Source organism: Vicia villosa, linkage group LG5 (genome assembly GCF_029867415.1).
Source record: "Vicia villosa cultivar HV-30 ecotype Madison, WI linkage group LG5, Vvil1.0, whole genome shotgun sequence".
Lineage (NCBI taxonomy): Eukaryota > Viridiplantae > Streptophyta > Magnoliopsida > Fabales > Fabaceae > Vicia > Vicia villosa.
This window is the reverse complement of record NC_081184.1, coordinates 136851764-136864646: the sequence shown is the minus strand read 5'-3', so window position 1 is coordinate 136864646 and position 12883 is coordinate 136851764. Positions and strand designations below refer to the sequence as shown.

General features: G+C 29.9%; 1 protein-coding gene across 1 annotated transcript; it reads left to right on the top strand.

Annotated features, from left to right (window-relative positions):
* The first annotated feature begins 800 nt into the window (after positions 1 to 800).
* Positions 801 to 12773, top strand: LOC131602668 (putative E3 ubiquitin-protein ligase RING1a). Its single transcript, XM_058874838.1, has 10 exons — positions 801 to 1093; positions 1194 to 1278; positions 8505 to 8563; positions 9884 to 9965; positions 10077 to 10197; positions 10277 to 10318; positions 11001 to 11498; positions 11967 to 12074; positions 12151 to 12339; positions 12460 to 12773. The coding sequence occupies exons 1-10, from the start codon at positions 997 to 999 to the stop codon at positions 12490 to 12492; spliced, it is 1314 nt and encodes a 437-aa protein (XP_058730821.1). The 5' UTR covers positions 801 to 996; the 3' UTR covers positions 12493 to 12773.
* The last annotated feature ends 110 nt before the right edge of the window (positions 12774 to 12883 follow it).

The window sequence follows — 12883 nt, the reverse complement described above, 5'->3', positions numbered from 1 at the left end:
TGAGGATGACATAACAAGTTGTTGGCTCGCTGTGCACGAATAAGGACTTAGGGAGAAATTGTTCTGACCGACCACGTCGATCCCGACCGACCACCATGAAGGAACCACATTCCTTCTAAAGTCTTCTCAGCATGCGAGAACTATCATCTTGATGATTACACAGGATCTTAACTACAAGTGCATCCAACGACTCTTTGCAATTCACTCACAAATATCGAGTTTGTTATCTTCCTCTCTTTATATAGAGAGACTGTGCCAATTGAGATAACATGTTTCACATTCAACTTCACTTTACTCTTATTCCTCACGTACTGAGTATTAACCTTACATGTCTTCACTCCACCGTATCCTAGGTTTTGCTTTTAACAACAAAAAAAAATGTAATAAAATATACCTAATTGTGTGTCAACCAATTTCTTTCACTTGAGAAAAAGTAAATAACAATCTTCTTTAGGATTACTATCACTCGGGCCACATATAAGCAAAACAAACTATTACTACTATTTATTAAGGGAAAAAAAGAGAAAAGCCAAATAAACAAAAATAATAGGGACAATTATCAAATGCGGATTCCTTAGAACGGTCCACCTAGCCATCAAGAAATGCCCTCTTGATATATTCTCACAAACTTACACGTGTCAACATTATTTTATTTTCTCTTTTTATTATTTTTCATCTCGTGTCAATATTCTAATAGCTAGAGGATTAGACGATTAGACTTTCCTTGCATTCAACTCATTCACACAGTGTATAAAAACAAAAAATTTCTGAAAAATAAAAACAAAAAGAATTCTGAAAAATAATTTCATCTATTTCTAATATAAAAAAACTTCCAAAGAATAAAAATCTTCAGCAACAGCTTCCATTTCGTTCGTCTCTCAAGTCAAGACGTTGTTAAACCACACTTCGCAACCACCGTCGTCTTTTTCCTCCGCCGTCTACTCCTCCGCCTCCGCCGGTTAATATTGTTTCTAGGTTTCGCTTCGACTACAAGCAATGCCGGCACAGAAGCGCTCTTTCGAAGAGGCTCTCGAAGAGAATGAAGAGTCTGAAAATGAGATAAACAACGACGAGCAACCTAAAGATGAAGACGGTAGGTGTTATTTTTCATATCTGAATCACGTAACTGTTTTCTGCATTTTCTTATGATTTGTTTCGATAGTGATCGTCGTTGGTTATTTTGTTTTCTTCAGAATCGGATCAAAGCCATTCTTCATCTGACGACGAAGAAGGAGATGAAGATGAAGAGGAAGAGGAAGAGGAAGAGGAAGAGGAAGAGTATGTCAACCTGATTTATGTTCTGCATTTCTTCTCTCATATACTCTTATGATTTATCGTTTTATTATTTGATTCTTCGATATTCGATTATTGTGTCGCTTTAGTTTTCGTTGTGGATTTTGATTATGTATTTATGTGTATACTCATTACTCATATGCATGCTCTCCTGCTTAATTTTTTTGTTGTGGCTAGTTTTTGGTTAGCTTTTCACGATTTTGTTTGCGTCTATGGGTGCCTTTTGGTTGGTTGGATTGTTTATGCTCTTTACATTTTTTTGTGGAGAAATCTGAGATTAATGGACAGACGACGAGCTTTGCTCCGACCTAACAAAAGTGTGATATGGAAGCGTTCTAAGTTATTCTTATCTTGTGTAATGAGGTTACATCATGGTGCTATCTACTTTTAATATAATAAAGTAGAATACATATGAAATCCTATAATTATCCCTTTAATCACCATTTTGAGGGTGATAAACGGGGACATAGATGTAATTGCATTTCCCTTAATATTTTAATTAATAACTAATTTTTTTAATCATTTTGTAACCTTTCATTATCCCTTTTATCTTTTACCATCATTATTAACGTGAAAAACTTTATTTGGAATTGTGCAATCTTTCTTGGAATACAGCAAAACCACTTTCACGCTTCTCCTCTTTGTAATCATTTTGTTTTGCTTTCAAAACTTTCAATCTTCTCTCTTCCTCACTGCATCATTGCCATTGGTTTGTCTTCTACTATTTCTTATTTCTCTCAGTTCTCTCCCAAACCCTAATTCCTCCATTTTCATTTTTTCTCCTCTGTTTTCATCAGCAATCGGCAGGCATCAAAGGTTGGATTCTAAATCCCTTTTTCATTTTCGTATGAAATCCTAAATAATGAACAACAACCTTATCTATTTAACCTTCTTCACCCTTATATCAAGCAGAGGCTTAATCAAAGGAGAACTTTCAGAGAGAAACATTGAAGGCGATGATGAGCTCCAAAAGCTCCTAAACACGACTACAAAGGGAGTCCGAAAATAGTGAGTTTTGATTTTCAATTTTAGATTTATTCTAACTTTTTATTTTAGGGTTTGTCATTTTCTATTGAGTTGTAAAATTAGTCTATAGAATTGGGAACATTTGATTCATTCATTGTTTGTTAATATAACATTTGATATAGTTTTTTTTTCCTGCAAGGAGTAAGAAGGATAATTACAAGACCTTCAAATCTCCATTATCATCTTCAAGGTTTGTACATTCCTTTTTTTAATTCATTTAATAATTTGTCAACATAGTTATGAGATTCTAAACCATCTATTTTTTTTACATAGTTATTGCAGAGTTTGAGATAAAGGAGGTTAGGTTTCTTAGTCTTGCTAAACAGAGGCTCCCTGCACTATGTGAAAGTTTCCTATTTGCAACTCAGTGGGGTTTGATTGTATGAAAATATCAATGGAAAATGACTATAAAATTTGATTGTATGAAAATATCAATGGTTTTGTTCATGAATTTTCTATTTTTTTCAATAAATTTTGTTAGTAAAATAGTCCTTTTTATGATATTGATTCTTCTAATACTATTTTTTCTCATCATTTTCAATTAGTGTTCCGTTTCCTCAAATTTTTTATTATCTTCCAATTTATGTTTTTTAATTTCCCCTAATTTCTTTTCTGATTTGCAACACATAAGTATTAATGCTTAGTTGTGCAACTCCTATTTAATTTTTAATTCTTCAAGTTTGTTTTTAACTGACCTTTTAGTTTTCAGTCCTTCATATCCATAGTTAGTGTTTCTTTTTAATTTACAATTTCTACTGTTTATCTCCAATTTGTTTGCTATGGCAGGAAAATGTCTTGAAAATTTGTTGGGATTTTTTATATATGGAATGTTACAATGGATTTAAAGTATTAAGTTTTTAATATTTTAAATATGATTAGAATTTTATAATGAATTAAAAGATATTAGATTTTCTATATTCTAAATAGGATTATGTATTCAAAAAATTTAGATTTTATTCAAATATGGTCGTAATATTATAATGGATTCAAAGGTATTAAATTCTTTATATTTCAAAACTGATTATATGTATTTAAAGGAATTATAGTTATCCAAATCTAGATTATGATCCTTTCAAAGTATCAAATGTATTAAGTTTTTTTAGGGAGTTTTCAATAGTCCCAATTGTTCTGAGTATTTAATTTTTTTGCAAGGTTGATTAATTTATGTTTTCAATAGTTTTAAATGTCTTTCAAACTTCTAAGACTGTTATTGTATTTTTATTTATGATTTGAATTCAATATTTTATGGATTATATCATTAATGATTAATATTTTTCATAACCATATATAATTGATTTATCTCTTATTTTATTGTGAATTTTCTGCTAAAATCTTTGTACTTTTATATTTTCTGATAATTTATGAAGTTTTCAATAGTCCTAAATGTCTTTCAGACTTTCTGTTATTGTATTTTTATTTATGATTTCAATTCAATATTTTATAGATTTATATGATTAATGTTATTTTCCGTAACCATAAATAATTGATTTATCTCTTATTTTACGACCAATTTGCTGCGCTAATCTACTTTTAATATATGGAGTTTTTCAATTTTCAGGTAAAGAAATTGAAGATTAATTTAGGAAGTTTTCAATATTCCCAATTGTTCTCAATATTGCAAGGGTGATTAGTTTAGAAAATTTTCAATAATTATAATTGTCTTTCAAACTTTCTAAAATTGTTATTGTATTTTATTTATGATTTCAATTTAATATGTTATGGATTTATATAATTAATTGTCCATATTTTTTATAACAATATATAATTGATTTAGCTCTTATTTTACTACGAATTTTATGCTAATCTACATTTATTATAAATATATTATAAATATAAGAGATGCTATATAGTACGAAACGAAATACACGGAGGCTAAAAAAATTAGTTACCAAAAAACATAACTTCCACTTTATACTGGAACATGAGCGGGATTGTTTTAATTCTTACATTTCTTTTATTTGGACTACGTAACATATATAATTTTCCTAAATATAATAATTAGGGACATAAAGGTAATTACATTCCCTAATTATTTTAATTATTAATAACCTTGCATTTCTACCATATTTTTACTACCATCATTACTACCGTTTGGAAAATATCAATTTGCACTACCGTTTGGAAAATATCAATTTGCAGCATGTTTTATCACAAACTTCCTTGGAATTGTACAAAAACGATTTCCATTCATCTCCCTCTTAGAATTCTACAAAATCCTTCAAAAGCAAGATGCTAATCTCTTAGAATACATTAGTCTGGATATATGACTTTATTTTTTTACCTGCTAATGTCTTAGAATACATATACAATCAATATCATAAAGTAAAATTGATGGTTACCTCTAAACTTTTCTCTATAAATTATAGGAGGAGCTGCTCCAATTTAGTTTCATGTTTATGAAGGATAAAAAAAAATTGTAATACTACGTACTTACTATACATTTGTTAGGGATTTTTATTCTTTACAACAAATTTTCATTAAAAATAATTTAATTTAGTTTTATATCTCACTCAATCTTATTGAATAGGTCTATATTAAAACGGGTTTTAGTTTATAACTTAAAGACCACTTAATATTTATGATATATTTTAATTAATGTTAAGAATATGTAAATTGAAATTACACATACTTCTTTAATTCTAAAGTTCATTTTTCTTATATTGCAACAAGCCATAAGACATGTCAATTGAGTACACCAATAAAATACAATCACATATCAAAGTTCTATAACACAATAATTTTTTATAAATGAATATTTTACATGTACAATAACAATAGGTGAATACACAAAAATCACAAGATCATTTTGGTCCTATAAAAATGGAATGGATTTAATAAATTAAGTATGATTTTTTATAAATTTATCTTAAAAAAATATCATAAATTAAAAGAAAATAATTATATTTAATATTATGACTTAATACAAGAAAAAAAAATACTTAACTCCTTCTAATAAGAATTTCTGATGATTAATTTTGATTTCAAACTAATAGATAAAAAATATTTATTTAATTTTTGATGTAAATTATCTTAAAATAATTGGAATATTCTTACATTACCAAAATATAATATGGTATAATAATTTGCGATGTAAATTATCTCAAATTTGTTTTTGATAGTGTCAATTTTATAGGCAACAATAATTTGCTTCTATAAAAATTGTTTCAATCAATTAAGTATGATTTCTTTTATAAATTTTTTAAGCAAAAATATCATATACCTGATAAAAAATGATATATATTATTATTACATGATACAAATAAAAATAAAATTGACATGAAAAAATGTTAGTATTTATTTATGATAAGATGTTAACATTTATTCTAAAAGTTGATACATATATTTGTTTTTATTAAAAAACATGAGAAAATTATGATTGATGAATAAACAATTTTTTTTTATGAAAGACACAAATTTAAAACAAAAGCCCAAGATATCAACTATTATATATTTATTTACTATTTATTAAAATATTATATATAAGTAGTGTACATCCTCATATTTAATTCTTTAAAAAAAACTTTTAATATATTTAATTGAAAAAAAATGGGTATATGAATTTCACGGGAGAGTTTAAAATTGGGATTGGAATTTTCTCACGTAAAATTTCAAAAGGAAGGATAAGATTTCACGGGAGAGTTTGACTACGATTCTCTCATAAAAATTTCACCAAAAATAAAGTGTCTTCATGGTTCGGAGGACCATCTTAAATTCCAATAAATTAAATATATGATTCAGTGAAGTTCAATGGAGAGTTAAAAAAGATTAGGATTTGATTTAATTCATAAATTAAATATGATTTTTCAATTTATTTATTTCAATCTAAAAACAATCATTATTTCTTTTGCATGCTACAAGTTTTCCAATCAATTCCAATATCTAAAAGTAATCATTACGGTTAATTAATCATAAAAAGTGAAATTTATATAACTCTTTACCTTCCGTACAATATCAACAAATATATAGTACCTTGACATAATTCAAATTCAAATAGAGGAATCAATATAAAATAATTGTAAATAAACATACAAAAAAGATTTTGTATAGAATTAAAAATTAAAAATTAAATGCATATAACACATTTCAATACGCATTATTGTATTTTTCCCATTGAAAATAGTTGACATTACTTCTAATTTATATTCATTTCTTTAATATCTATAAAAAAAATATTTGACATTAATTCTAATTTATATTCATTTCATTAAATATATCAAATATAAAGTAAGAGTTGGTATATAAATCTTTTTCTGTCAAGATTATAAATAAAACTATACGTTATTTTTTATTTAATAAATGTTCTATTTTTGTTATTGGATATGCAATTTGAATTAAATATTTTTGCTGTTTTTATTTCATTACATTAGTATTTTTGATTCGGTATGAGTAGCTAACACAAATATGAGAATTTAACGACATATATGTGATAAGTAACATTAATATTAATAGGGTTTTTCTAACCTATGCAACATTGCATAGGATAAGTGCAATTAATACATTATTTTCTTTTGAAAAACAATCTTTTATATTTTCTCTCTCCCAATCAACATAAATAATAATTAATATGGTAATTTATATTTAAAAAAGTGGTGTATTAATTGCAGGGCCGGCCCAATCAATCTGGGGGCCCTGTTTTAAATTTTAAAAAATAGACAAAAAAAATAAAAATTTATACAGAAAATTTGAATTTTTTTTGGAAGTTTTGAATAAAAAAACATGATTTTACACCTACGTTTAAAAATCAGGTGTAAAATGATTTTGAAAGTAAATATTTATACCTGTATTTAAGAAAACAGGTGTAAAATGTATTGTATTTATAATTAAAAAAAATAAATGGGGCCCCTAAATTTTGGGGCCCAGAGCTACAGCTCTTGCTGCGCCCCCTAAAGGCCGGCCCTGATTAATTGTCTCTTATCCTAAGCAACGTTGCATGAGTTAGAAAAACCCATATTAATAATATACATCTTTTGTACAAAATTTTCTTTGGTAAATCAAATTAAATATATATTTAAAGTTAAATAATGAGATTTAAATGTGTTGCATTGAATTATAATACGTCATTTCATTATTTTTTGTTTCTTGACTTATATAGATGTTATAATTTTTTTTGCAATTTTTTATTTTGATAATTTGAATTTGCAATTTGAATCATGCTCATAAAAAGGCGGGTAGACATATTAGGGGTGGGAGCCTATAAAAATTGTTGATAATGTGCGTCTGCGGAAAAAAAGGCGGGTAGACATACTAGGGGTGGGAGCCCATAAAAATTGTTGATAATGATAGTACATAATAACTACATTATCTCAATTTTTATTTATTTTTTTACTTTTTATCAAGAACTATATTTTTTCAGAGTTAAAATTGTAATCAACAATAATAATTAATTATCTCTAATATTATTTTAATTTTTATCCAACATAAATATCATCATTGAAAACAACTACAAATTGATAAATTAAATTAATATTGATATGATAATCATCGTTGAAGAAATTATTTCGCTTAATTAATATATATTTTAATATAATTCTTTAACCATAACCATATTATATTTATTTAATATTTATACCGACTTTACGTGACCCGTGCGGGCGCACGGGTCCTTTACTAGTTTTCAACATAGTAACATCCTTTGATTGTAAATGTTAATTTCCATAGCACGGATTTATATTTTTTAATAAATGAGAAGCGTTTTACTTAACATCAACCTTGAGACCATGACACTGGGTTTTTTGTTTTAGTTATTTATTAACAGGAGAATCTAATGACTTTTTCTTGGGTAAGCTACTAGGCTAAGCTAAGAGAGTGAAAACTTCTGTGCAGTCATGAGATGAAATATTTTTTAGACTTTGATGTTACTTGACTAAAACTCTTCACTTAGAAATGAAACTGTTTCTATTTTGTTCTTGATATTATTTTTAAAGGGGGTGTATATGTTGGAATTCACTGAAAATCATTTTAACATCATTCCTTCCGGAACCCCACCCTTTCTAATTCTAGGATGGCCACTTTTATTAAATCCAGTACATTAAAATGGTCCTTATCTGTCTGAAGATTTCTGCTGTGTTAGCAATTTCCTTGACCTAGAGTGATGGGATGAGAATTTGGCATTTCCAGTAATCCATCTCCATAAAATATTGTATTCTAACATTCACTAATTCCTGTATGTTGTTGTTTATTTGAAGATATGTGGCTATAAAATTGTCAGATGTACGCAAGGAAGTTCAGTGTCCTATCTGCCTTGGTATGTAATTCCTAACTTATAACTGATGCTAGAATTACTTAATTTATTACTGCACATATTGATTTGTTTGCACAGAAACCAGTTAGACTAAGAAAATATAACAACTAGTTCTGTTTCTGTAAGTTTTTTAGTTCGTAAGATGATGGTTTTAATTTCTAGCTATGGATAGATAATCACCATTAAATTCAACTTTCATTAGCTCCTTTTTATCAGTCTTGTATCCACCCTCCAGCATGATGCATATAAAGGTTGTGAGTGACTGTACGTGGTCTCTTTATCCACTGCTAATTCGTGATACTTGATCCACCACTACCGATTCATGATACACGAGTCACCACTACTTAACTAAGCGTTATATGAAGAATATAAGGATTTAATATCTAGCTTCAATTATAGTTCTTGTTATTTTTATGAAAGTACACTGCGTTTAATTTGTTCATTAACTGGGACATTCATTCACAAGCATGTCAACATAAAATACACATTCATTCACAAGCATGTCAACATAAAAGACATATCTGTAAGTGGACTTCAACGACTTATTATACAAGTGAATTTGAAAGAAAATATGATCATTGACCTATCATCTATCTATAATGTTCTAATTTCTTAGAATACAGGACTTATGTAGTATTGAATTAAATGGTTCTTTGACTCTCTTAACAAAACAAAGAAAATTGAACAATAAACACTTTTGAGTTGTGATACCAACCTAGCAGATAGACAATTGTCTATGGTTCTATGCCTGTTTTTTCCCAAATAATCCAAATGTTGGACAAATTTCACATCCGTAGATGTATAAATCTAAGCTTATACAACAACACACCATTTTCCCGAGTTTACTGTACATAGGAAGTCATGAATGGAAATTAATTCACCATTTCTATATCCTCTTTTATTTGAAAGGAAAAAAAAACTCAATGCGGTTAAGAGGTAGCATTATAAGTTAGTGATGAGTGAGAGATGATATGAGGAGAGTAAGATGGGTGAGTGAGTGATACAGTCAGTAACAATAAGGGGTAGCAGTAGGGCTAATGTTGTAATTGCACATACTGCTGCATAGCGAGCAATGGATTTGTTTTTAATATTCATAACTTCTGTACAAGTCCTACATGTGATTTACAACTTTCTTGAAGTGATGGAAATTGTGGACGGTAATTGTGATTTTAAAGTAATTCATTCATTCCCATATGGAACATATATTTATATATAAATGTGTGGTAGTATACTAAGATAAGTCAGATGCTGCATCATAATTTTTTGTGGTTTATAACAGTCAGGTAGTATACTAATAGATGATTGATTTCATTATACGTGTAGGCATCATTCGAAAAACAAGAACCGTAATGGAATGCCTTCATCGCTTTTGCAGAGAGTGCATAGACAAATCCATGCGCCTTGGGTTTTTCCTCTAACTGCCACCGTCTACTTTATCTTTTTACATATTTGCAGTTGGGATGTTCTTAGTTTATTAGCTGTAAAATTTTATTATTCTGGACTGGTTTTACTGCAGTAACAATGAATGTCCTGCTTGCCGTACACATTGTGCTAGCCGACGGTCACTGAGAGATGACCCAAGCTACGATGCCTTGATTGCTGTTATGTATCCAGATATTGACAAGTATGAGGAACAGGTAATATATACATAATTTATCTTGAATTAAACAAATATTTTATCTGAACAAAAAACTCATCAACAAGGTTTTGGCCTAGGAATTGGCTTTGCACGAGGATGAGATGGCTCGCCATAAGCAGGTAATATTTCACTCAAACACTTTTTAAACATGGATGTTTAGTTCTAAAAAAATCAAGTGATTTTCCTATCACAATAGAGAAAGTAAAAAATGTGAAATAGTGAATTATGCCATTGTACCAAAGAAAACTAATAATTTGATAGCCAAAAAGCTGTCTTGTTTATGCAATGAGGAGATTCTTCACTTCAAGAATAACTTCATTAATGTTGGTTAATGATGCTTAGAAAGCTTCGGTTGCACCACATGCTTTGGGGATAGGGTGCCATTTTACATAACTTTAATATCCTAATCCTATTGTCCAAAATAGTATTTAGGACATCCATACAGACTAGCTATATCATTTTTGCAGAGGGGTGCTAGCTTTGCCTTTAAATATGTAGCGCTATAAATCGGACTGATGGCAGTAGCCCTCAGTAAATAATCCATTAGGAAAATAGTCAAATCATAGTTTTTCTCTATTTGTGATTGTGCATTAGTTTGCAACAGTGACAATTTCAATGTTCAAAAGAATTGAATACTTTTGTGCAGCGAACAGAGTTTTGTTATATTGTGAGTATGGCCAATATTAATCAAGAAAGTTACAGATCACTCTTTACTTTTATTATTCATCTGCAAGATTTTTTACTTTGGCTTGTGAGTTGTGATATTAATAATTCAAGAGTTCTATCTTTTTTTTTATCAAGTTTCAAGCATCCATTGCCCAAACACTACAACGGCAATCAGAAGCATTGAGTAAAAAACGAAATGCCAAAGCAACATCAGTGACTTTTGCGAGGAGATCCCAAGGAAACTCTCGAACTTCAAACCTCAAACGTCGAAGAAACTTTAGAAATGCTGGTGACTTTCAGGTATCCAATGACACCAAGGGTATGGATGATAATGATGGGGGAAAGGGATCATCTTCTGATGATGGGCAGATAGAAACCCAGCCAAGAAGATACAAAAGAGGCGGAGAACCAGAAGCGCAGTTTCCTCAGCATTCTCCCTCTACTGATCCAGATGGAGTTGGTGATGAAAATACTCCAGAAGTAAATAGGGAAATCCTAAGTGCATCCGGTACACTTTCCTGGGGAAAAAATGGTCACCGGAGTCACAGCCGAGCCAATGGAAAGAATGCCAAAAACAACCGCATCTCCAAATTGGTTGAACATATTCGTAACTCGGCAGAAAATGGCTATGAGGTAAATCTTTTTCTTCGTAGTGATTTTTTATTAAAGAAAAAAATTAGATTAGAGGAAACATACCCTCGTACAAGATCAACGAGAACTGCTAACCTCGGTAAGAATTTACAATAGAATTTACGTATAGCATACCAACTAGAGAATTCTGGACTTTAACCAAAGTTACAGTGAGTGTAAGTAGAAGGTTCAACCATCTTTGCCAATCTTAGTTTTTTTTTTCCTAGTAGTGGTTGTTGAAAGACTAGTAGTGGACTAAAAATTGCTAGAACCTCTGGCCTTCAAGGTTGCTCAACCTATTTGAGAATTGAGACATGTACTAACATTTAGACCTGTACTCTGGATTCATCTAAATGGTTGCTAATTCCATGTTATTATAATTTTGTATGTGTTGCGTTGGGGTTATCATATTTGCTTTAGTGCTCGTACTGAACATTGATAGGATGATTGATTTGGCGTAAATTATTTCAGCTGCTTACCTTTCTCATGCTTGTCTCATTGGATGAGCAAAGAATACCAAGTTTGAAGGATCCATGCCTTACTTGCAAGCCTACCATGTCGGTCAAGATACTGCGCAAGGTTGTTCTTTCTTTCCTCGAACGATATTTCTATCTAGTCTATATCTTATTAAGCATGACTGTTTTTCAATCCACAGCATGTTGCAAATGAAACTGCCATGCCTGAGGGTGAAGTTGAATTGTGGATGATACTCAAGCCACAATCTAGCTTTGTAGAAGGTGAAAGAACCTTTGATCCAAACACAGATAATTTACGCATTCTAGAAGACCAAGAAACATTGGCTGAATTGCTGGGAACTTATGAAAATACCAGCCATGGTTATCTGGTAAACTCTCAAAATTGATTATGTTCATATACACAAATATCTTTTCATTTTCCTCTTCCCGTTGTTACAGTGCTGGTATTTGCTCTCTTGTTAGCTGATCTTTCTCCCGGTTACTGACAGGTCATGGCTTACAAGAGGACGTTGCAGAATTGAGACACAGTTGAGTTAAGCTGAACGATGAACAGTCACCTGAATCCCTTCTTTGCCAAGCTCTCAATTATACAGAGCTACAAATATATCTCAGTTTTACTATATTCTTTATTTTAATACTTTCCCCTGACTAGCAGAAAGAGGGGGTGAACCCTAATTGTTGAACGCACAGTAAATTAAAACCACAGTTGTGCATTTGCCAAACCCGGGTTTCTTAAAACCGTTACAAATATTTTGGGGGAAAACGTTTTTATCTTTGGAAATTGTGTTTACTGGTTTCGTAATCTTCTAATTCACCGTAATTGGCTTATTTTTATACAAACTTGGTTAGTATACTTTTAGAATCAAATTCCAAGTCGGACTTTATTAGTAACTTCAAGGTTTTATCTATGGC